This window comes from Anser cygnoides, chromosome 12 (genome assembly GCF_040182565.1).
Source record: "Anser cygnoides isolate HZ-2024a breed goose chromosome 12, Taihu_goose_T2T_genome, whole genome shotgun sequence".
NCBI lineage: Eukaryota > Metazoa > Chordata > Aves > Anseriformes > Anatidae > Anser > Anser cygnoides.
In genome coordinates this window covers 3,499,598-3,525,464 of record NC_089884.1, presented here as the reverse complement: position 1 = coordinate 3,525,464, position 25,867 = coordinate 3,499,598, and the positions used below count along the sequence as shown (strand labels likewise).

At 44.7% G+C, this 25,867-nt stretch overlaps 1 protein-coding gene across 1 annotated transcript in view; it reads left to right on the top strand.

The window, feature by feature from the left end:
- The window catches only part of LOC106044855 (hepatocyte nuclear factor 4-beta-like), a 34,172-nt gene that overhangs the window by 5,396 nt on the left and 2,909 nt on the right, over positions 1-25,867 (top strand). The window contains exons 3-13 of the mRNA XM_067004163.1: positions 344-484; positions 1,217-1,353; positions 3,280-3,407; positions 9,540-9,711; positions 11,641-11,735; positions 19,117-19,223; positions 20,336-20,491; positions 21,616-21,703; positions 22,350-22,502; positions 24,686-24,922; positions 25,555-25,668. Of these exons, the coding sequence (XP_066860264.1) occupies positions 3,293-3,407; positions 9,540-9,711; positions 11,641-11,735; positions 19,117-19,223; positions 20,336-20,491; positions 21,616-21,703; positions 22,350-22,502; positions 24,686-24,922; positions 25,555-25,668 (1,237 nt within the window). The 5' untranslated portion in view covers positions 344-484; positions 1,217-1,353; positions 3,280-3,292. The remainder of the gene's footprint in view (positions 1-343; positions 485-1,216; positions 1,354-3,279; positions 3,408-9,539; positions 9,712-11,640; positions 11,736-19,116; positions 19,224-20,335; positions 20,492-21,615; positions 21,704-22,349; positions 22,503-24,685; positions 24,923-25,554; positions 25,669-25,867) is intronic.

The following is a 25,867-nucleotide window of genomic DNA, read 5'->3' as shown; positions in this document are numbered from 1 at the left end:
CTTACAAACATCTTCTCCCACCACTTACGTTGCCAAAAAAGTGTTGCTTCTGACAGCATGTTTTTGGTGTTCTGTGTTCTTACTTAATTCATCAAAGAGTTCTTATCTTTTCTGCACTTCAACTTGTCTAATAAGAACTCCCAAAGGCATCTGATTTTATTTCTAGGAATAAGCTTGTTGTTTTATAGAGACCATGTGCTTGTCAGAGCTTGCCCTCTGTCCTTGCCACAGCACATATGAGAAACCACATAGATTAATTCCCAGAGCACTGCCTTTGAACATACATATTACTTTTATTAAACAAAACTCCGCATTTTTTCTCCATTTTCCCTGCACTCTCCAGCTACCTCCAGTCTCAGAGTCAAAAAAGTGAAAAAAAGGACAAATCAACATTAACTCCCTATGGAGATAAAACACCAACAAGATGTTTTGGAAAAATATGAAGATATTAAAACACACAATACATTGTGGTAAACTTACCTAGGTAGGTATCACTTCTACAGCCCCAAAGGAATGCCCTTACATAAAAACTCTTCCCCACCTCATAAAACAACTTGCTAGGACCCATGTGTGGGACATAGGGGCCCTAACTGGGGGGAACAGTTACCACTCAAACACCACCCCCCCTCTCCCACTTACCACCAGCCTCTTTCCTGGGCATATTTATATGTCTAACACTAGCTTGAGATCAGCTGGAGAGAGATCCCTCCCTAGCTCCCCAATTGGTCTGCTCTTAATTAAAGGTTAAATCATTTTATGGTAAGGAAGAAACCAGAGGTTTGCTGGCTCTTGGCTGGGACAGGTGTTTGCTTCATAGGGATAATGAATGGTGCTGAGTAGATGTGAGGGCACCTAAAAGTGAGCTAGATTTCTCCCAAAGTTAATAAAACTCAATCCCAGCCTTGAATACATCATAGTGAAGGTGTAGCTGTGGCTGAGAAATTGATGCAAGAAAACAAAAAGAGGAAAAAGAAGAAATTGTTCAGCCCTCAGCAAAGTTTCAATACTCTTCAGGGCTGCTTTTGTGCTGGCAAAGTTTGGAACAGGGTGCTGACTTCTGTTTGAAATGGGTAGAATTGCATTTTATCACTCCAACACCACCTTCCATAAGTCAATCCTGACATCAGTATGGATGCGATGTTGAAAGCCTGGTCCTGAACTGTAAAATTTGCTCAATAACCTTTTCTTGTTCCTAATACTTCTTTCTTGTTCCCAGAACAAGAAGTGTTCAAGCATGTCCTCGCTGCCCAGATTTCTTTGGAAAAGAGCCTTAACCCTCACTTTGTACTAAGAAATTGAGAACAGCAGGAGCCCCAGTGTCTTCTCTCTGGGCCACAACTGCCTGAAAGCACGGTGAATATATAGATGGCTATTTCAATGGTGATTAACCCATACAAAACCCACTCAAAGCAGAGAACTCTAAGTCTCTTTACTTAGCTGTGATAGTAGCAGAGTGCTGAGAACCAAGCAGGATCATGTCCATAGCTCAGTTCAAAAAAATGTGCCAGATTAATAGGCATAATCAAGACTGACATTGAGTAAGAGGCAAGAACGACTAATCAGATGCTAACTTAGCTGATGCTGGCATTACTGAAAGCCTGGGGGCATAGTCCAAGGATAAAAACATAATGTCTTATCTAACCAAGGAGTCATTTGTGCACCACTAGTTACAACATGTACTTAAAAAAGGAAAGAAAGAAAAAAAATATCTATGGCACATGAAATTATTTTATGCCCCAGAAATGATAAGAAAATAAAGTTAAGTGTTCCTGCACCCAATCTTTATAGGGGAAAAGCCCATCTACAGTTAACCCATTGCAAAGTCTACTGTAAGTCCCCAGGATATGGACAAATCCTGACAGCTTGCATTTAAAATGGAGACTGCGTAGATGAAATAAAAATGAGTATATCTAAGATATTTCAAAATGCAGTTTTGGCACATTTATTGCTGTTTGGAGTTTGCTAGGATACATGGGCTGCCCTGTTCTTTGGTTCAGTGAGAGTTCAGGCCGTCTGGCAATCCCCTTCCTTTGGCCAAGGCTCTTTTTTTTCTGGCAACACATTTCCCTGTTTCTCAAGACTTCTTTCCTCCAGATTCAACAGGATGTTGAACTGGATCTCACAGAACAGCTCATGGAAAGGAAAGGCTCTCTGACACAAAACAACGTCACTGGAGGGTGAACTTTAATGTCAGGGAAGGCATCTGGAGGATGAAACCAGGAGCAAACCAACCACTTCCAGGTGTAATGCTATGGGGAAATTCATGGCTGTGTCTTATTTCCAGTCTTTTTCAGTACAACTCATGAGTCCCTAACAGTGAAAGAACTTCTGTGCAAAATTCATTAAATTAAAAAAAAAACCACACACGGTCCTGGGGGAGAAGCTAGAATTGTACTTCCATAATACAGGCCTTTCCCAGAAAAGCCAGGCATGGGTCATCATGAAATGCAACACCACACATCTGTGAGGGAGTCTACCCGGTTCCTTCCAGCCTTTCCCATTTCCATCATTTGCCATCACTTGAAACCTTCTGCCGTAGCAACCTGAAACCACAGCCAAGCCTTTGTTGGGTGGGAGCTCTGGGAAACTAGGGCTGCCTGGAGGGAGGAGGAGGAAGACCCAAGTGATGGAGCCAGTGGGAGAAGTTACCTCACCTCTACGTGTGGGGCAGGGTGAAAGCATGAAACCGGCTGTAACAAAACCTCATTTTTCCCTTCCAGTTGTTCCAAGAGGCACCACTAGTGCCTATTGGCAGTACCTCCGGCTCTAAACACTGACCTGTCTTAATGGTCTTTAGCCAGTGGTGACACTGACTCATTGTCTTTGCCAGCTTCAAGTGACATCACTTGATCTTCTTCCCAAGGGCTGGTAGCCAAGCAAGGTGACACCTTCGCGGCACGGGCATGATTTGACATGACCACCACTTCACCCTGGAAGAGCAGTGCATGTGTGAACGCCTCTCTGCAGCCCTTTTCAAAATGTTTGTGCAGGAACAGCCATAAACCAGGCTGTATTGACCCAAAGATGCAATCCAAGTTGTTTGAGTCTAGGCCTTATCTACATCATATTATCAGGACCGAGAGCACAGATGCACCCCGGGAAGGGAGGGGACTGAGCGCGAGAGAAGGAAAGGCTTCGTCCCTTCTCTCCTGGCACGGGGAGGGGACTGCGGGCAGAGCTGGGTAATGATTTGTCAGCGCAAAGGCTGGGGTGTCTCTTTGTGGAGGAAAAACTTGGCCGTGATTGACAGCAGGGCTGTTTTTGCCGCTTCCCTTGCAGTTGACAAGTAATAATGAAGCTTTGTCAGTCCATCATGGACATGGATATGCCAGATTACGTCGACTCCTTGGACTCCTCTTATACCATGCTAGAATTTGAAAACCTTCGGGTGCTTCCGAACAACGCTGGTGAGATTTCTGTTCGCTTCCTCTTGAATAACCTTTATTGCCTTTGTTAAAAAGCTGAACGCCTAGGAAAGACAGGTAGGAGGTGTGGGGCAAAGGGTGGAAAGGGTAATATTTAAGCAGCTGACCTGCCAACCTCTCTTGCATCTGCAGTTACATTTGGGCTGAAATGGGCCCCCTTCACTTCCTGGTCCTTTTTAGGTTATTCCTTTCCTTGGTGTGCTGAGCATCATGTCCTGAAGAGCCAACAAGGTATTGCAAATGTTGGCAGAGCTCTTGATGGCACACCATGCATTTGTCTCCCTGTATGACTTATGTGAGGAGTTATTATTAATATTTCTGTCTTAAAATTTGTTTTATTCCAAAATATGACTTAGGTTCGTATTTAATCCTTGGAAAAAAATGCCACCTGCATTGTAACTCACACAATACACCATGTGTCTGATGTAAGTTGTTCCTAGGTACTTAGATAGAGAAGCGATATGCAAGTGATCACTTGCCTTTTTTATTATTATTATTATTATTCGTTGCTACCAAGATTGTCCGTAAGCCCTTAGGCCATATAAAGAACTTGGCTAGGAGTCATGAAGTTTTATATAAAGAGACTTCCGCTTGATCACAGAAATAAAGCGTGTTCTGTGATATTTGGGATTTGAATAGTCAAAGGTATTCTAACTTAAAGCAAACACTTTTATGGGACATTAACTGTTCACTGCCTGAAATATAAAGGACACTTTAGCCATATAACATAGAACCAATCATGTAACTGAATGAAATCCTGATGTTAGCAATGCCTTTGAAGAGTTTTGGCAACATTTCGTTTAATTTGTTAAGAAGCTTAGTGAACTTGAGATGGGATTTTGTTTCACATTTTCTGATTAGATGTCTCATCAAAAAAAATCAGAGTTTCAGAAGGGCTATAGCCTATAACATAAAATGTTTAGACTTATTATTGTTGGACATGGAATATGTCAGGAGACGAGTAAAGTTAAAAGGCCTGAATAAATTTAAATTTAAAGTTGACTTCAGGAAAAGCTCTCTCTGCCCCTAAATAAAGGATTTTTTTTTTTTCCCAGATCCAGATAGACTGGATCTTATTTCTTATTTTTGAAGGAAGTTTTACATCCAACACTCTACTCCAGAAATGTTATTTAACACAAATATTTCATTTTATCACTCACTGCTGAAAAACTAGATATTTTTACTTTTTGGAGTGGTACATATTTCCTCCAAATTCAATATAATTTTTCAGATTCAGTACCAAAACCTGTTTGGAGCTCTTTATGTATTTCTTTTTTTTTTTCATTCAGTGGAACTGACAGGTTGAGTTTTTCTGAAGTTTATCTAGATCAGTCTTGGGTTATTTGTCTAGCTGTTAATGAGTAACTGGTTCTCTCAGGAACTAGCTGTTTTGAAATTAGCTTGTTTGTCTTGGGTAAGTGTCCTACAGTTTGTAAAAATAACTTTAAAAAAGACCTCAAATGTCCATACATTGAAATATATTGCTAACCAACCAAGTCATCTCCTGTAGGTAACCTTAAATAGCAGTTGACAGAAATTCTGTGGTTTCAGAAATATTTTTAAATTGTTTGAAATCAATTTTAGTTATTTTTTTTAAATATATTGGTTTGTTTTAAACCATATCTTTCTTATGAGAGATATATTTCTTTGTGAGAGATTATTCTGTATTTCCCTTATTAAATCTAGTGGTAGTTTTGCTGTGTATGTAAAAATGAACAGGATATATTTTAATAGTATTGAAACTGTTTCTTACACGCTAAGCAATGTTAAAGTGAACATATTTTCAAATAAGGCAATTCTTCATTAAAAACAACTCTTTCCTTCTTTGGAACATTATTTCATCAAAATTTTGAGGTTGATTAATGATGTGGAATAATTCTGGTGCTAAGTTTTCTGCTTCAGGAAGCTGCTATAGTTTTGAGATTTGCCTAGATATATATTTTGTATTTTCTACCTCTAAGTTACTCATAATTTGCCAAACATTTTGAGACTAACTAATTCAAAATGAAGAATAGAGTCCTTTGTGGGAGCAGAGGGGGAGTTTAAATAACTGTTTTAAATAGAAAGAAGGCAAAAGGAAATGAATGAAAATCAATGCTAATCCTTTCTTTTTCCCTTTATAAAATATGTGTTGTAACTGCAGAAATTTTCCCGTTTGGTACAAAGTTGTTTCCTTTACCTTGGCTGCCATTACAAGCTGTATTCTCACTTGGTTTTTATGTGCTGCTAATACCCATTTCCTTGCGCTCTTGTCAGAGTTGTCATCTTGCTTAAAATATGAAGCAATATTAAAATATTGCACTAATTCTTTAGTCAAGTGTCAGTGAACACTTTCTCCCCATGGTTGTGCTCGTTTTCCTTTCTCAGCACTCAAGCACCATGCTATTCCCTGAGAATTTGGCACAATGTTGGCAAAAAAACCATTCCCAACTCCACTGCAGCCTGGCCCAGCTCAAACTGTGAAAAAAAACGTCAAAGATATTTTGCCCATTGGAGGGTGCAAATTATGTGCTTCCAGGATATGAGCCAAGACTCACTTGGATTTCTGGGTGCATGTAAGCAAAATCTGGAAAGTATGGCAAGGTAATTCTCCTTCACAGTGTGCATTCAGAAGAGATAGGGATTACCTTGAAGAGCTTAATAGCCAGTAACGTAACTGAAAGGAAAAGCAGCAAAGAGCTCTGAGGGGTCAGGTATCATGCAGAGCTCCAACTCTGAATGAAAGCCAGATATCACTCCCCAGCAGCATGAGACCATCCTTACTGCTATTTCATATCATTCTAAAACTTGGCATCCTCATTTCAAACCTGGTTTGGTAATGACCTACATACTGAGGCAGTATGTAACAAAAATTGTATGCATTCTGTTTGCGAGCTTGGTGCCCCCAAAGGTGATGAAGCCACTGAGATGCTCTTATCATTGCTTGAATGATAGGTAGAATCATTGAATTGGTTAGGCTGGAAAGGACCCTTAAGATCATCAAGTCCAACCATCCAGGCAGGCTGTGGTTCCTGCACTGCACACTGCTTATACGTAACTCAAAAAAGACATGTACTTGAAACCCCAAGTTTTAATGCTGGTGAACGTCAGGGACAATCCAAGTGAGGAGTCTGGCCGCAACCACAGGTCTTCAGCTCAGCTCAGGATTCAAACCATGTTGAGATGAGTATCTGCTGGGGGAACATCATCGGTTGCGCCTCTCCAGCAGAAATTTCAGAGATACTGTGTTGGCGTGGATTAGTTGTTTTTCTGCAATACCACGGTGATTAACAGCTATAACTGATGCATGTCTCTGAGCATCTCTCTCCTGGGTGGCGAGGACAGTCGTGAGCTTGTTTCAATTGTGAGCCAGCTGTACTCTAACCAGATTCGTCTGAACATCTCAGTGTGATGCTGAGCTCCAGGCAGCAACCCCTCTAGAGAGGCACAATGTGTTAAATAACACTGAGCAGGTCATTGGCTTGTGTCAGGCAGGGCTGAAATAAATGGTTTGCAGTTTTCAGCTAATTTCACAGGCACACAACAGTGCCAGCAGGGGTCTTGGCTTTCCTCTGCCTTTCTTAGTAGTGATCAGTCCAGGAAAAAGCCAGACATTTCCCAAATACTGGGTAGGTTTGAAAGCCCCGCCAAAAATCAACTGATGCATACGATCTTGTTTGTGCCTTTTCTTCTGAGCTAATTCTCATTTGGAACTCATCATTAGCTGGTGACAGGATTTTGTAATTAAAATTAATCATCGTAAATAACGTGCATGCTGGCTTAAGGCTTTCCTTTATCTTTAAAAATTTCTATTCTCATCCAACTCAGCTGAACAGCGCATGTGGCTACCTAACAGGGACTGAACTATTATTATGGTGCTTTCATGGGTAAAAGTGAGGGCAAAATTTGATTTGATAACTTCCATGGGCTCTCACGTGCTCAGAGCTGATGGTCTTGCCTCCTGTAATACTTGGTTTAAAGCTAGATTATGAATTTCTTACTTGCTTTAACAAATAGTTCCTCACACGTCTTACTCACGTAAGGGACAAAAAAAAAAAAAGAAAAAAAAAAAAACTTCTCTGGTGAGTAAATGCTTTCCAGCATCAGGGAACATTTTGCAATCCGGACCCAGCTGAAGAATGAAGAGTCCATTGGAAACCCACATTGTATGACCTTGGCTTGATTCTGAAGTCAGAAGAGAAAGCATGGGTGGAGCAAGGATAAAATTGGCTTTCTTATCATCATTTTTGTTGTGCAATTTTTTAATGGAATCCAGCACATTCAGTGCATTTGTTTGTGTTCGTATGTTCCTTCAAAAAAATAGATGGAGCAACAGACGCAAAAATGTTTAGCAGCACAGTTACCCTTGAAGGAGTGTCCTAGTACAGTCTATTTAATAAAAAGTTATCAAATCAACATAAAAATTAAAATAAATATAAAGAAAAATAAAAATCAATTTGAATTACCATTAAGCACCTCTGACACAGACAATTTTTGCAAAGGGCCCAAGTGCCACTTACCTACTGACAAAAGTCAGAGCTGGAGCATCTTACATGGATTTTGGGAGCAGGTGAATCACAATTTCTGTCATTACAACCTAAGAATTATTTCAGTGCTGTCATTTTTTATTCTCATGATGCTCCCATCTCACTACAACCTACTTACTTATTCATCCCTATGTTAGAAGCTGAAATAAAGATGAGAAGTGTCTTTTTGAGGGGGCAAAAGGAGACCTGACCTTCACATTTGTCAAGTCTTAGCTAAAAATGTCTTCATCTTAGCCATAGCTAACAAACTTTCCAGTTTTTGAAAAACTAAAGCTTTATTGGCTTTTTTTTTTTTTTTTTTTTTGGCTTTTGATTACAATTTTCATTGCATAGCAAATATTTTCCCTAGAAATCTTTGATGTGTGTTCACATACAAAAATAACATTCTCTCTCTGGGTATATATAAGTGTTGTGTGAGGATGACCCAAAGCTATTTTTATGCATTATGCAGCAGAAAACTTTCTCGAGACTACCCAGATCAGGTGCCAGTTCCTCCCGTTTGAGCAATTTTCTCGTTTTCTCATTGCTCAATACGACACCAGCTGAGCTGTTCTCATTTCTGCCCAGCTCTAATGTGAGGCGGAACATGTCTCATCCTAGAGCCTTTGCCTAGGTTGTTGTAGCACGAGATTGGCCCCTCTGGAGCAACGAACATGCTCCCAGAGGAGTGATAAATTCATAAATCATCCTGCAGCGAGTGCCCAGGTCAGGACAGACTCCACAAACATTCCTCCTCTCAGCAAGATGTAAACACTGTCATCTGCGCCTTCTCATGTGTCTCCTTTTTTTTTTTTTTCTCCAAGCTGTGCCTCAAATTAGGAGGATTAAGAGAGCAGCAAGTCTGGTGGTTAAGGCCAAGGGAGAAGTTTAAAGGGGAGTTTTCAGTGGTGTACACACATGGCCCGGGCAGAGCTATTCCTGCCCCAAATGAGTGGCTGCAAACAGGGGACATGACAGTGGGCATTCATGCGACCTAATTTTAGGTGCCTAATTTAGAAGGCGGATCTTCCTGCACCCCTCCGTATCCAGTGGAAAGTAATGGCACCCTTCAGAGGGCAAATCGGAGAAGGAACCAGACTCAGGAGAACCCAAGTGCCTCTTGTAGGAGCTGCTGTCTCTCCTGAGATGGTCTCAAGAGGAGGTCTCAAGGTGTTTTTCGTCTCTGTCACTTGTCCTGTGCATGAAGCAGTTCATCCTTTCTGTCTCTTCTGTCCCTTCTCTGCTTTCTATTTATTCAAGTTAATGATGTTTTTTCCACTATATTTTATGGATACACTGCACTTGTCAAGAAAAAGTAGTAGTAATCATTCGGTTCTTGTGAGTGAGCTGGGTTAGGTGCACTGAAATCTCTCTGTTCACTGAGGTGAAGGAAAATACTGGTTTAAGAAGCAAAGCCAAGGGAGCGACGCTCAGCTGAGGCTGAGAACAGCAGAGCTGTGATCTGGAGGCTTTACCAGCAGCACAATGCGTGCACACATGTGGGGAGGGCAGGCTGAGTGTACGATCTGCTTGAAAAAACCAACCTGCTATCAGCTCCTTCTGGTCTCCACCACAGAGACATCTAATGGGCCCTGTTCTCTGCCCGCAGAGACCATCGCAGCTGAATCAGCAAACACCAACGTGCTCGCCAACGGCATCGGCTCCCTCTGCTCCATCTGCGGGGACCGGGCGACCGGCAAACACTACGGGGCGTCCAGCTGCGACGGCTGCAAAGGCTTCTTCAGGAGGAGCGTCCGCAAGAACCACGTCTATTCCTGCAGGTACCTGCCCTCTCTGTGATAAATAACTACAATTTATTGACACTGGAAATAAATTGGGGTGAAGATCAGGTTGTACAATGGGGCTCCTGTCCCAGAAGCTGAATCACCATGCCATGAATGCAAGCATCAATACTGCAGCTTAGCCTTTGGCCAGAAGACAGGGAGCTAAGCCCTGTCTCATCTTAGATGCCGACACCTTTTGTGACACTGCACAATCCATTTTGTGAGCTCACTGTCACTGCTTTCCTCATGCTATGACTCAGGGGAAACATAGTCCTGAGGTTTAACTGGTGTGTGTAAAACCCAAGTACAGCTTCCAGGTGTGGAGTGACACCGCAACCTCGTCACAGCCCAGCAAGGGAAAGATGTGCTGGCAAAGGACCAAAACTTGAGAGATTTCTTCTCAAAATGGTCTTGATTTTCCTAGTGGCACTCAACATGAAAGCAAGAAATATCTTAGAACGTGTCACTCCCAGAGCCGCTACCTCCCCCACAGCTTCTCCATTTTTTATTTCAAACACATTAAACTATGTACACTGACATATCACTGATTATTTTACAATCATTCTGAGAATGTAGCATGGACCAGAGGTGATTCACAGCCACTTTGGCACACAGGTATACATTTGAGACACTTTTTTTTTTTTTTTTTTTTTTTTTACCAGGAGGACATTACAAAGTATAAATTTATATATCTAAAACTATATCTTGGTTGACCTTAGAAAAATGGTGTTTATTTTAACAGAGGAAAAAGGAAAAAAAAAAAAAAAAACACCACACAATGATCCACCCTCAACCTTTTCATCTCTAATTAAAACCTGGAAGTTTTCTTTCTGTTCCAGGGTTCTTCCTCCCAGGCATTCCACATTTTTGCAACGCGAGTCACCCTCCTTTTTCAAAATGCTCCTGGGGTACTTATCACCCTTGGACACACCAGCCACGAAAGACACCCAGTCTGATATCAGTGTCCACATGCACAGGGCCCATCCCTGGCACTGTGGGATCCCAGCAGGAGGAAGCAACAGCTACTACTGATTTCTTTGAAATTTTGGCTCTTATTCTCCCGGGAGCGGAGTTGTTGCCCCTCCCCAGGAATCGATGAATCACTGCAATATTTGGCAGTTTGGGGAGGACATGCAGGGTCGAAGCCAAGGGAATGGTAAATGCTTGCCTGTCTGGGAATCCTTATTTGGTGAGCCACGCTCTGTTTAGCCCAGCTCGGAGCTCTGTTGTTTATCGCAGACATGAATTCCTTGGAAAGTCTTCGGGCCTTTGTACCTTTGGCTTTTTACCAGCCTGGGAGAGTGCCTCAGCTTTTACAGCCTAATGATGGTCCCAGAGCAACCTGCATTGTCTGCTCTCTGCCTGGGAGATTCCTCGTCTATCGTTTCACCCCCAAGAGCTGCCCAATCTACATGTGCCACCCCTTTAACAGCACATAGGCTCCTAAATCTCCTGTTGAAATTAATGGGAATTGGGAAGCCACTTGCTTCAAACCTAGGCTATAGATACAAAAGGACTTGTAGGCCACAGTACAATTATTCTACGCAAAGTAAGACAGTGTTAACAAGAGGGACCAACCAGCCTCAACAAAAACCACCCAATAACCATCTGAAAGTAGGAGATGGAGTCCCCGCACCACCAGGCTCCAGCACAACTTGAGTCACAGTCACGCTTTCACAGCCAAAATCCTCACAGTCCTCACAGGGTGGGTGGTCTGAAATCGCTGCTCTCCCAGATGGATGTGGGGAGGAGGAGGAAGTGGGCCAAGCCAACGCTGATTCAATTAATTCCTTGCAAACCCTTTGGCTCTTCCCTGGGCTAGAGCATTGTATAGCCCAGTGAGGACTGGGACTGTATTTGGGGCTGCTCGGGGGGAGCAGGGTACAAGCCAGCCTGGTTGCTCCATCTTTTCCCATCTCTTCCCAGGTTCAGCCGACAGTGTGTGATAGACAAAGACAAGAGGAACCAGTGCAGGTACTGCAGGCTGAAGAAGTGCTTCAGAGCTGGCATGAAGAAGGAAGGTAGGTGCAAAGAGGCTGTTTAAAACTGCCTGCTGCTGTTTCTGGCCCTACTCCCACTGCGGAGGATAGCAGAGAGCAGCAGCAGCCCTGGCCCACAGTGGTGTTTGTGTGTCTCAGTGAGAGATATCTTCGTGTTGCGGCTGAAAACCCTGATTCCCATCTCTTCAGATTGGAATTTCAGCTACAGCCCTGTGCCAGTATTCACACATCCTGGGAGGCTGGTCTCTTCAGGATATTTTAATTCTGGGAAAGGGATTGTCATCTTCAGGGAATATTTCAGGGCACCTAAAACCAGATTCTGGCTCTGGACTGCCTGTAGGAGGCATTTCTCAACCAGATGAATCTAGAGATCTAGCTTGGTGCAACCGCTAGAGTGAGGTTCAGCCCAAACACGATGCTTTGCAGCTCCAGAGCTGCTCCTCCATGGCACAGGGCACACAGGCAGCACTCCTGGAGGCAGCTTACTCGCGTACCCACCCAAGATGGGATCTGAGCCAGAGTCAACCCCTTCAGTAGTGCTGTCCTCATGGTGTCTACGGCATGACTACAGGGCCAAGCAGTGCCAGTACTGATGGGCCAGCCCAATATCGTCTGGTGCCTTTTGGTACCATTCACACTGGCTGTACTAAGAGTTAGGTGTTGTTGAACATCTGGGTATACCAGTGACCATCAGGAAATGTCTTTCCAATGCACTGAAGGAAATACTAGATGTTATAATGCCTAATGCTTAAGTGAGGGGAAAAACCTTTCAGTTAACCTATTCCTTAGCTCCCTACGACCACCTTTCCTGGAAAAGTTCGGGACATATCATAGCACTTGTGATTTCTGGTCATTTGGTGTTTGCACAGAGGGAGAGAATGGGTGATACTCTTTTATTTACTCCAAGCTTCCTGGGCAGAGACTGACCTACTGTGCTAAGTACTGAGCAAAGTAGGGGCCAAACCCATGGCAGATGGGACATCCCCCCCCTGACATGCAGGTAGTTGGGTGATGGTTACAGCAATTCACTCTTCACTTGGGCAGTTTTCCAGCCCACCAGCAGTGTAAGAATTAGGGAGCTAGGAAGAAACTAGACAGTAAAAATCCATATTACCTAGTTAAATAACCCTCACCTAAGGGGTTAAATCACAATTCCACTGAAACCGGGGAGAAATTTGTCACTTATTTCTGGTAATCCGTAAGATTTCATGAATGATGAAAAGAATCTCTTTCCAAACTTCTGAACATATGTTTTTCTGTAGAACAGGGTGTCTTGGAGTTTGGCATAGTTCACAGATGTAGCAAAAATGTCTGTTGGCTTAATTTAGGAGAAATGGAGTAAATACAATATCAGGGAAAAAACGTAACCCTCATAGTAAAATTAACAAACCAAAGCTGATCTGGTGAGTTCTAGACGGAGGCAAAACCAATTGCCAATGCGGTATGCTCTACAGCTTGGAAAAGCTGAAATCTGGTTATCAGCTCCTTTCTTTCAGCTGAAGCATGATTTTTATTGGTTTTATAGTAAAAGTTATAAAACCTTGGCTCGTTCCTCCATTATTGATTGCAGCTTGATGGAAGATGACTCATTTCAAGTTCCACATAGCCACATTCTTTGCAACGTTTTTATGAGTGCGTGGTCAGGTTGTGTGCTTGCAAAGTGCTCATGTGTTTGGTACAGAAGATTTTTAAGGCACCTTGAGCAACTGCTTTGCAGAAATTAGCTTAGCTGACCGGAGCTGTATCCAAAACATGTGTGCAGAACTGTGAAAAAAAAATATTTCTTGCACAATTGTGTGCACAAAAAGAACACAGTTATTTGCTTTAGGGTGGTTCTAGATTAATATTAAACAGTATTGCAAAGCATTGGGGGAAAAAAGAGAAGCCACGTCTTAGGATAGAGCAGTATAAGGATGATACAAATGTTTGTACATAATCTTTTTCCAGTGGTGTTCCCTGATTTATGTCAGAGTTGTGACATCCACACTCAGGTTGTTATGTCAGGTTGTCCCAGCACTGGCACACAGCACCTTGAAACTTTTTCTCTGTCGCATCATTTTTCAAACAGCCCGTGTAATAGCAATCAGACTTTCCAGGGTGTGGTAACAACACTGTTTATTCACTGTAGAGGGGAAGAAGCTGGAAATGATCATTTTCCCGGCCTGTGCGTGACAATACACCTGGGGTGGGGCCAGTGGGGTTGTGTCACCCTCACCCGTTCCCACCACCAGCACCCTGCTGACCCACTGCTCGATGGCTTTATGTGCAATGTTGGAAAACTTGCTGCTCCCCAGATGTTCTCATCTTGGAAAAACTAACTGATAAAATGGAGATTTGGATTCTGAGATTTTTTTATTTTTTATTTTTCCCCAGTCTTCCTGTGTTGTAAGACGTGACGTGACACATTTGGATCTTTCTTTCTCTTTGTTCCCCTTCTGGAAACTTCTCTAATGCATATGAGAAGGAGAGGGGCTATATTAACCAGCCTGGCAGAATGGAAATTTCTGCCTAATGAAAAAGCTGGATGATGCAAAACCTTGAACTAGCTTTAGACTGGCTCTCTATAGTGGCAGTGATGTAGGTGCGTGGCTGAAGGTATCGTTGTGGGCTGGTCCTGGGAGCATGGTATTTCCAGGATGTATGTTCACCATAAGTTTGGGGCAGCTGGGCAGAGTTCATTAAGAAAAGCATCAGTAGGGTTCTTTAGATTGTCCTGGTTGTATGCTCTGGATTTGATTCTGCTTTTGGAAAGGACCAGGAATGTCCCACATGAACCCTACGCCTCCAGTGAGAAATCTTGGAGAAGGAATGTCCAAAGCATCCAGCTCCTGGTCGTGCCAGAAGGGATCCAGGTCCCATCGGAGCCAGCAGGAGCAAAAAGGGCCAAAACTTGAGGCTTGTGGAAAATCCCATCTCCAGATTTCCTAGAAATTAGCTCATTCAGAAACACTCCTATCGCAATTACATTTTTGATATCAATAATTCATTTTAATAAATAACCAATCATTAAAATTGAGACAAATGAGGAGGAAAAGACATGACTATGACTGCGGTTAAGGGTTTCTGCAGGAGATTCACTCCCTTCGTCTCGTTTTGTGATTAGGGCTGGGACTGTTCCACAGGATGGTCGATGTGTAACAATGGCAGGGCTGGGTGTTGGTTTTTTCTTTTCTTTATTCTTCTTTTTTACTTTTCTGTCTGTTCTCTCTACTTTTTTCTCTTTGCACAGGAGAAGGTTCGATTTCTATTGTTTTGCACAATGCTACTGGACAGGTTTTTGGTCACTACGGTGTCAGTGAATGAGGAGTGCATCTGATATCTAACCACCCCTCAAAAAAATATACAACAGGAGACTATTTTTAGCATCTTATTGAGATCATGTTTAACCTTGAATAAATTAGCAGGGTGTGATTTTTCCAACGAGCCAGGCTACCAGCTCACATGGAGCTGGGCACCTAATAACCTTGAAGCCTTTTGAAATGTCCAACACCGCACTGTCAGGATTCAGTTTGCTGGTGAAAAAAGAGAGGTTAATATTTAACCTCTCATCCCCTTTAAAGTAGTTTATGAATGTAGATGAAATCCTTTAGATTTATGCAGAAGTAGAAAGAATTATTGTATCACTGCCACATCACAATAGGAGGACTAGAGGCTATTATTCATTTATTCTTGTTAAATGGGATAGGTTTATGGAGTGGTTTTATTAGTGTTTCACAGGGCCTCTATCTTGTTTCGTGCCTTTTCTTTGTGAGTCTCTTCTGCCAGCTTGCAGCAGTCTGGGACCACAGTTTATTGGAAAGGGAGATGGAAGAGTTGAAGGATCTTCCCCACTTTGCGATAGTCATAAATCAGCCCCCAGCACGTGAAAGGATTAAACGTGCATGTACCATTGGGTTTTACGTGCAAATAAAATATACCACACCTACAAAATCAGAGATAGCCTAGGGAAAAAAAAAACAAACTTGTACATATAAATTAACTCAGCAGCAAGAAGGAGTAAATCTGTCAGTGGAGATGGAAGCACTGTGAGAGCTGGTGAGTGCCAGCACCATGCTGGGGCACTGCATCTTCCTCCTCCTGCTCTCCATTTGTGCACACACACATGCACATCTCATTTAATACACTTCCAATCCCATCAACACTGAATGAGGACTATTTTTTTTTAGCGGATTAATAACAGAAATGGTACCTCCCATGTAGGCAGGTGGCAAAGGAGGGTTTTAACCTCAGCAGTTACCATGGAAAGTTACTGGTTTGGTGCTGTTCCCATCAAATCAATGCCTCTGTTCGTATTTATTGGATTCCCCGGAGGTTCCTTGTCACATGCTCTGAACCGATGTGCCAAGGTAGCAAGGACAAAATGTTTGGGAAATGCGGGCTTGTTGCAATCCCACAAACACACTGCTGTTTGCTCAAGAGCTGCAGCGAGCTCCACAGCCCACCCGCTGTCATCCTCGATGCGCTCATGGCAAAAGGGCCTGGGCTTGCTCTGAATATTAAAATGTCAGATGGAGGAGATGTTTGTTTTCCCGTTTGCTTCCCACAGTTGAGATGTGTCAAATTCCCTGGAGAGCGTTGTGGGCATCGTCCTGCCTTCCCTCTAAATTCCCTGGGGGAAAAGTCCGGGCTGGGGACACGCTGTCTCTGGCCAGCAGTATCACAGGGACATTTTCCTGCTGACGTCCCCTTGCGCGGGGCTGCAGTGGCCCTTCCCATCCCTGGCACCCAGCTGCATGGCTCTGGACTCCTTGCGGGGCCCCCGAGCTATTTTGGGCTGGGGCCCAGAGCCGCGCACACCACAGACATCACGGGCTGCGCATTGCCCCTCCGCTGGGAGCCTGACCATGACCCTCGGATGTACTGGCTTTGGAAACCAGAGCACTGGGCAAAGGACGGGAAGAGAAAAAAAAGATGGGGGAGAAAAGCTTCTTCTTCTGGAAATAGTGGGAGACAGCACTGGGGTTTTAGTTCTTCCTACATGTTTGCTTAAAGTTACTCACTGCACAGCCACGATCACGTCTGAGCCTGAGCGCCCTCACCACCAGCGATGCCTCACCACGGGTGACCTACCCCTTCCCTTTTACAAGCACAATAAATATAGCAATATAATTACCCCACAGCAACAGATTAATTTTTGTGGCAGGTAAAATATTAACTCCCTTTTGTATCTAATTCCACAGCATCTTGGGTACTTTCAGTGATAACACCCAAATCACCTTGAGAAAGTCGGCCGGTGCCATCCACTTACACTTGAAGATTGGGCTTATCAGGGCATGAGGGAAGCACTCAAATATGTGCCATAAAAGCACCCAGGAGAAAAACAGGCTGCAGGCTCTTAAAGGAGTCTGTCATGGCCCAGGACTGGTTTGTGGGACCCGTGTAATGTGTGTTGTTTGATTAGAAAGGCAGAACTGGTAACTTTTCTGGAATTGCATAAAAGAGCCCATTCGCCCCCAGAGAGCATCTGCTACTAAGCCAGCCGTGAAAGGCTGGGCAGGGACTTTCCAAGGATGGCAGCGATGCCATATGTGCAGGCGGGGGCTGGCTTCTGGTCAAGGCTGGATGCTTTTTGGTGGACAGAGAAAAGCTGTGAGGGATTAATCTGTGCTGAAGATTAATCACAGGCAACGCGTGTATTTCCTATAACCACTCTCAGACTTGGGGGGAGCCCTGCCCGAGTGCCTTCTTCCACTGCCCCCATGCTTATGATAACACATGCTGATATCTCAGGTGGGTTAGTGGAGCCTCCTACCGTAACCTACAATATATATATATATTTTTGTTTAAATCAATATTTAATTGCCTCCAGAAAGTATCTGTAGACTGAAAAGGCTCCATGGCTACATAAGTGTGCATCACACCTTTTCCAAATCGATTTACCCATCATTCAATCTTTCATGGAGGGGGTGAAAAAAAGCCCAAAAGTGGCTTTGGCTTTTGATCCCAGCAGCCCCGTGCCCAGCACGCTCTGTTCAGCCGCCAGCAGGCCCAGGCTGCCAGCAAGGCTGTGTCCCAAATCCTGGAAAACAAACAACGCGCTTCTGCCAATAATGGGAAATATTGATCTTGTCGCTGTTGCCTGTTTTCTGCCCTTTCACTTTGTTGGCCTCTCATCAGAGGCCAGTTGGGAAAAGAGATAAGAGGTTTGACCTGAGCAGGCAAAAGAAGCCCATAAAACCAGCCACCTTCCCACCCCGTGTGAGAAAGTGTGCCCACATCTCCTCTGGGAACTCGGAGAAATTAAGGGCTCTCGCTCTGAAGCAAGGCCCAGCATCGAGGCAAATTCTTTGAAAGAGGGGCGGGCAAATGGGACAGATTTTGCTGAATCTGAAAAGAAATAAACTAAAAAAATCTTTGCTGGAAAAATCTGCAGCAGTTTTGAGCCAAATGCTGCACTGGTTGGTGGTGTCCGATGAGTTAAAGCCCATTAAGGAGTGCTGTGACAGCTCAGCCTGAGTCATTCCCCCTAAAAAAAAAAAAGAAAAGCAGCCTGGAACTGCTGGAGGAAGAAGGAGGGCTGTGCTCTATTAGCACCACATACTCAATCTTCCCGCTCCCTCTGCCCTGATGGCAGTCGCCTTTCGGAGCTGTACGTGGCCGAGATGGAGGAGCTGTCAGGAAAACACCAAGCCCAGGTCCTGGCTCCATCCCCCAGCCCCTGGGGGCTTGTTTGCTGCTGGACAGAGCCAATAGGGCTCAGGAGAGAAACTAACACTGAAGCCACGGCTGCTTTAAGTCTAAACCCTGCACGTTCCCTTGCTGCTGCTTTGCTCGATGGCTGCAGCAGAGGGGAAGCAGTTGCATGGTGCAAAAAGAAGCTGCTGACGTGCAGTGAATCCCTGATGTCCCACATGCAGGGCTGGCAGAGCAAGAAGCTGGATGCAGCTTGTGTTTCTGGGAAAGGGTGATTTAAAGGGTAGAACAATCCTAAACCCCAAATCAGCCTATCTTCTAATTTTTCTAACAGCCGTACCTTTCTGTTTGCAAAGCCCTGGGGCTGATCTTCACTCTGCAGGGTCACTGTAAGGTGTCCAAAACCTGCTGCATCACTGTCAGTAAGGCACGGGCTCCTTGGGGGGTCTCAGGAACAAGGGATGATACTAAGGGGGTGCCAGTGGATTGAAGCTTCCTTTCCTTTAAGCTGCTTTAACAAAGTGACTCTTCCTGCCCCCTGTGAGCAGCAGTGATGTCCCCTGAGGACCCCCCCTGTGAAGCCTCAGGGACAGGGGGACACGGAGGCTGTGAGGTGGGATCAGAGAACGACTTTTCCAATGCCGTGAGATGAGATGAGGCTTGGGAGCAGACGTCCCAAAAGCCCCAGCTCCCCCTGAGCCCTATCAACCCTGCGGTCAGTCGTGCGGGGTCTGCCAGCTAACAGCAGCGCTGCGCGCTCTCGTTTCAGCCGTGCAGAACGAGCGGGACAGGATCAGCATCCGCCGGAGCAGCTACGAGGACAACGGCTCGCTGTCCATCAACGTGCTCACCCAGGCCGAGGCCATGGCGCAGCAGGTATGAAACTTGGGTTCAGCTCCTTAGATAAGTATATGGCCTTCAGCTATTCCTCCTAGCTTAGGAACTCGCTAAAATCCACCAGGTTTTCCTCCTTTGGCTCTCTCTTGCACAGAGCCAGAGGGAAGAAAATACTTTAAAGATACCCAAAATCAGGCAGCAAAAATCCTCAGCGTTTTCTCAAGACAGCTTGTCCTGAAAGAAGCAGGTGGGGTCTTTGGGGTGTGAGATGCAGAACTGAAATTCCAAGGGCTGAGGGGTGCTGCAGAGCCCAGGTCCCCTCTGCCCCCCACTTAAATTATTGCCACCCCCCCTGAAAACTCCCCGCATCCCGTGCAGAAATTTAGCCCTCTTCATGTGCCCTGGTCTGAACACAACGTTCCTGTCATGCTCAATTATATCTTTCATTTCTACTTTTTTTTTTTTCTTTTTTTTTTATTGCCAGGACAAAAATTTTAGGGGAGAAAAATAAAGCTAATAAAACCGCTGGGCCTAAACTAACGCTGATAGCTTTCTTACTTCACGTTCCACAATGAATCTCACCCTGCGTGGCCTTTAAATTCTTATGCAAATAGCCTTTCTCCACTGAGACACATGGTCCAGATGTTACATATTACATGCAACAATGCGTCCGCTTCCTTCCCAAAAATTATTACATTTTAACCCTCTCCCCTGCTTGCAGCAATTTAGAGAGCAAAATGGATGTTTTGTGTCCTAGACAGCCACCTTGGGGGGAAAAGCTGGATGCATTTCATGCATTTTGCTGGCTTGCAGTGAAGCTGAGCCCCATATTTGCTGGCTACTGTAGTAGGAACATGAAGCAAATTTTGTCCTGAGGCAGCCGGGGGGAAGGAGGCGGAGGGCGGGTGTCTGCTGGGACTGAGCACCACCTCGTGGAGGCTTCGCCCTGGGCTGGGGAATAAATGAGCAGCCCCAGCTGCAAGCCTCTGGTCAACGGCCCGATGAGGTTTTTGTCCGGGAATGCTCCCCACGTTACCCGTGGATGGCTGCTGTTGAGGGAGGATGTGGTTAAGAGCATGGGAATGGATGCTCGGTTGGGAAAATCATGCTGATCGCGGTCCCAGCGCTAAACGGGGTTGCTTCTCTTTCAGTACGCGTCGCTGAGCCCGGTGCACAGCGCGGACATCGCCATGAAGAAGGTTGCGACAATCAACGACGTGTGCGAATCCATGAAACAGCAGCTCCTGGTGCTGGTCGAATGGGCAAAATACATCCCGGCGTTTTGTGAGCTGCCGCTGGACGACCAGGTAACGTGCAAATGCCTTGACCCTGCACACCTACTGCCTTCCACACAAATTCCCAGCCCTACCTTCCACCCTGCACAGAGCAATAAACTTGCAGGAGAGGAAGAAGAATAATGCTGTTGTGGTTTAACCCGGCTGGCAGCTAAACACCACACAGCCGTTCGCTCACCCTCCCCCCTCCCTCTCTGGGATGGGGGAGAGAAACGGGAAAGTGAAGCCTGTGAGTTGAGATAAAGACAGTTTATTAAGACAGGAAAATAATAATAACAATAATAATAATAATAGTGATAATGGTAATAGTATTAACAATAATAATGTGTAAGAAAACAAGTGATGCACAATGCAATTGCTCACCACCCGCTGACCGATGCCCAGCCTATCCCCGAGCAGCCGGCCCCCCACCCCGGCCAGCCACCCCTATATATTGTTTAGCATGACGTCAGATGGTATGGAATACCCCTTTGGCCAGTTTGGGTCAGCTGTCCTGGGTCTGTCCCCTCCCAGCTCCTGCTGCACCCCCAGCCTGCTCGCTGGCAGGACAGAGCAAGAAGCCGAAAAGTCCTTGGCCTGGTGTAAACACTGCTCTGCAACAATTAAAACATCAGCATGTTATCAGCGCTCTTCTCGTCCTAATCCAAAACATAGCACCCTACCAGCTACTATGAGCTACTTAACTCTGTCCTAACTGGAACCAGGACAAATGGACAAGGGAGTGATTAACAATGAGTCCAGTAGCCAAAATGCCCAAAAATATAGAGCTGATCACTCCAGGATGCACCAAGGACGAAAAAAGGTGTTCCCTTTATTGAAACCTGGTGGATGAATATAAAAACCATTTATTTCATAATAACTCCAATAAACCAAACTCTTCTCTGCCCTTTCAGCTGAAAACTTTTCATTTGTCGTGAACATAGCACCTCTGAAAAGTGAAGATATCCCAATAATTTCTAGCACTTCTGGAAAGTGAAGATTTCCTAATAATTTCTAGCTCTTAATAGTACTTAATCTGTAGAACTGACATGACTAAATAACCACTGAATTTGGCTGACTCTAAACAGCAACAGCTCACCATTCTGCTCTCTGCTTCTAAAACTTAATGCCATTTCTGTCTTCTGTGCCACCCCCAGGTCGCCTTGCTCAGAGCCCACGCAGGGGAACACCTGCTCCTGGGGGTAGCCAAGCGATCCATACCGTACACTGATTTTCTACTACTAGGTAAAGTAGTGAAAGCATTCCTGCTTTTATAATTTGCACACATGAAATTGTGGCTGAGAGAACCCCAATATTAAGTGGGATCTCAAAATGTTTTGCCTTTTTTTTTTTTTTATAACAAATTGCCAGAGTCCAGGCAGTGAGCTATTTGGGTATCGGTGCTGAAAAATTTAGCGCGCAGGCCTATTAAAAATTATAGTGCGAATAAGTAGCCTTTTCATGTAACTCTCTGCCACCAAAAATACAGATGGGATTATTCTTGGGAATAGGAGAATACTGCCCTTGACAGCAACATGTTAACGCAAGAGTGGGAGGGAGAATATTGTTTAAAAAAATGCACCAAAAATAAAGATACAACACCACTTGCAAACAGATGCTAGGTATAACAGAGGGTAAATCAGAGCAGAAGATGGAGCAGGCTTTGTGTATGGTGTGACTGCACCAACATGTGCAAAATAGATAATTAAGGACCAAAGAATCACATCCATGGCTTGCTTCTCCATCAATCTGCGTAGCAATCTGCATACTGGAAATCTGCTGTGCGTGGGCAGTGGGACTACTTGGCAATAGGGGTCTGGGTAACTTTTGGGTGAGGCCGTGTCTGCAGCGCTGGAGCAAATGTCCAAATCCGTATTTCTCGTCTCCCCAGGGAATGACTTCATCATCCCCATGCACTGCCCGGAGCTGGAAATCGCTCGAGTGGCCACCAGGATCTTGGATGAGCTGGTGAAGCCCTTGCGGGACATCCAGATCGATGACAATGAGTATGCTTGCCTTAAAGCCATCATCTTCTTCGATCCAGGTGAGCTTCCTTCCTGCTTGCTAGGGCAAGCTCGGGGCTTGAGAAGGAGTTGCTGTGTTACAGAAAGATACAGGAAATGGGGCAACAGGTGGGGAAATGCAGCTCTTCCTCCTGCTTTTGCAATCCTAAATGTAATGTCTAACTTCAGATTCACATCAAGGTTAGCGATCTGTTCAGCAGAGTAAAGGAAAATCCCTGAACTGCTTTCTTGCTTCTTGGGTGAAGCAGGAGCTCTACAGAGCTTCACCCCATGGATTGGAGTGCGATGGGTGCCACAGGCACAATGCAGGGAGTTACTGTTTCACCCATCAGTATGGAGCATAATATCTGGGCAGGGAAACATCTTTCATGACATTTCTGTAAAACACTGCTCTTGTTGGTTCTGAGCTACATTCCTTTCTCCCCCAGAGTGCCCTGAAAAGCACACTTGCAAAAAAAGTGATATTAGGAGGCAGCAGAAGCAGTGGGGGAAGCTGCCAGAGGTACAGGCTGTGAAGCCCAGGGAGGTTGAGGACGTTCTGATAACCAGGAAAACCCCTTGGCAGCAGCTCTGTATTTCACTCTGTCTCTGCTGTGATGAGCAATATTTAGCAGTGCAGTGAGGACATGTTGGAAATGGCCTCTTCCCGAGCACTTTACTGTTTAGCAAGTAGTAACACCAGCCAGACCAATGTGCAAGTCTCAGCAGACCTTAGAGGAGTTTTTCTGCTTCTGTAGGGTGGCTTCAGGAAAACCCATCAGTCTGAAATGAAAGAGATGCCTACTGAGGATATATATGCTTATACTGAATTATGCATAAGCTAGGCGAATCAATTGAGCAGCAGCTTGAAGCATCCATCAGAGTTCACAAAGGAGTTTTAAAAACCACAGGCAGCTGGACTGTTTGGGGTATTGAGTACCCAGAAATATCAAGGATGTTTGTTAATGGATCTTTCTGGCAGCCAGTCCTGGCCGAGGGCAGGGCTGAGCAGCTCAGGGTGGAGAGGGGAGCAGGGAAACACACAGAGGCAAAGAAAAGCTTGCTTTGAGCCTTTGCTATATTCTCATTCCTCAAACATGGGGGTTTTCATTCCAGCTTAGGTACGATGCCCTTGGTACCGCATTTGAACCCCTTTATTGTGTATTGCCTTGTAGCTTGGAGAAGAGATGGGAAACAATACCAAGTTGAGAACAACACCCTTTTGTCTTTGGCATCTATTAGCATGGAAAATTAGTGTATCATCTCCCATTAATCATTTTTTGCTGTGTTCTCCGATTTAAAATCGAGATACAGGAGTTTTACAAACATCATGAACTTTGGCTTGCTAAAGTTTGGCCGCAAACCTGTGTGAGGATGGGTGTAATCAAAAGTAGTCTGACAAATTACCTTCTCAGCTGATTAGTATCTCAATGAAGCTTTAGATCATTGCAACAATGAGCTGTGATTTCATCTGAAAGGAAAAAGTGCAAAGTTCTACAGAAGTGAAATTCATTCATGCTAACAAGTAAGCTTGTCCATGGAGTTACACATTGACATACAATAACTTGCTAACTACTCTATTTAATCTCTTGGCATGATGATCCCTAAAATGTATTGCTTGGCGGTTCTTTGTAGACTGAAGGAAATGGTCCAGCGAGCCAGAAATCTCAATTTTAGATAGCAGGAAAAGCAGGACAGGAAAGCTGTAAATCCTGACACTTCAGCCTACCCTTGAAAATTTACTTGATTAAGCAAAACTGGACTGGTTGTGCATGGAAAATGGATTGACCACAGGTCAAAGACAGGAAATCCAGAGAAGAATCTGATGCTAGAGCTCATGTGTTTACAACAGATAAACTCTAAACCTGCATGGATTTAGCGGCAGTAGTTGGGACTCAAAACTTTCAGGTGAAAATCCCAGGCTGTTTACTTAGAAGGACAAATACAGTTCAGCTTTTAAATCCTTTCTCTTCACTTATGGCAGTAGCAAGACATATCCATCTGAACCAAGCTCTTACTATTTCCCCTCAAACAGCTTATTTCATGTAAGATATGAAGTAGTGACAGCCTAATGTAAATCTATCAGATAAACTTGTACACTCGGAGAGAAATTGTCGAGTCACTTGTGTCTCAACCTTTTTCCTCTACAGAGCCCGAGTGCCAGAGTAACACTTTTTGGCTGCAAAGGCCACCAACTAACTTCATTTCTTCCGCCCCTCCCCAGACTGCAAAGGCCTGAGTGAGCCCGGGAAGGTGAAGAACATGCGATTCCAGGTCCAAGTCAACCTGGAGGACTACATCAACGACCGCCAGTACGATTCCCGAGGCCGGTTCAGCGACATCCTGCTCCTGCTGCCGCCGCTGCAGAGCATCACCTGGCAGATGATAGAGCAGGTCCAGTTCGTGAAGCTCTTTGGCGTGGCGAGGATCGACAGCTTGCTGCAGGAGATGCTGCTGGGAGGTATGAACCCTGCTGAGAAAGGACAGCGGAGCTGTTTTTATTTCGAAGCTATTATGGGGCTTCTTGCCAGGGATTTTGTCCTCTGGCAGATGTATGGTAGGGAGAACACAGTCCTGGGAGGAGAGGAAGTGAAGGCTCCGGTTGAATTTTAGCTCAAACATGGGATCTTCTCACTCAAGTCCAATCCCCAAGCTGTTCTCTTCCAATCTATCTCTGAAAATCTGACCCAGGGACAGTTTAGAAGCAGGTACACCCTGTGTGCTTCACACCACTGGGAGCTTGACTTTTTGGCAACCTGCAAAACTGATGCAGTTTGCAGGGAGACAACACTTCTTTGCTAGCACTATGCAAAAGTCATAACTATATGGGAAACCCTGATATGAGCGGTAATTGCAAAGCACACACAGAGATGAACAGCGCAGTTGGTTATTAGCTGAAACCCCAGCCATCCGGGAGGGCTGTCTCTGGACAGTGAAAGGGCTGAGAGCAGGAAGGAAGCAAAGAGGAGCCAAGACATTAACCCCCACCCACAGAGGTCTCCCGCATTCCCTGAAAAAAAGAGGCTTGTGCCAGAGCATCTGGCTTCTCGGTAACTATGCAAAGAACGATGTCCTTATCCAATTCCTCTGCAGGATCCACCATCGACCTCCAGTACCAGTCCGGACCTCCCAACCTCAACCTGGAACCGCTGCCAGGACACGTCCTCCCAAGCAGCATGAGCTCTGTGATTCACACTGTCCCAGACCGTATGTGTCCATTTTTACGCTACTAGTGTCAGCCTAATGAAGGGACTGGATAGGAGAAATGGTTAAGGAAATGAAGTTTAAGTTTATTTATATATTTAAGCATTACACTTAGATCTGAGTTCACATCTCCCCCTTGCTGACGTCCTTTACCATGAAGTCTGGAAACATGCTCCACAGAGAAGCTGAGATTTTCAATTAA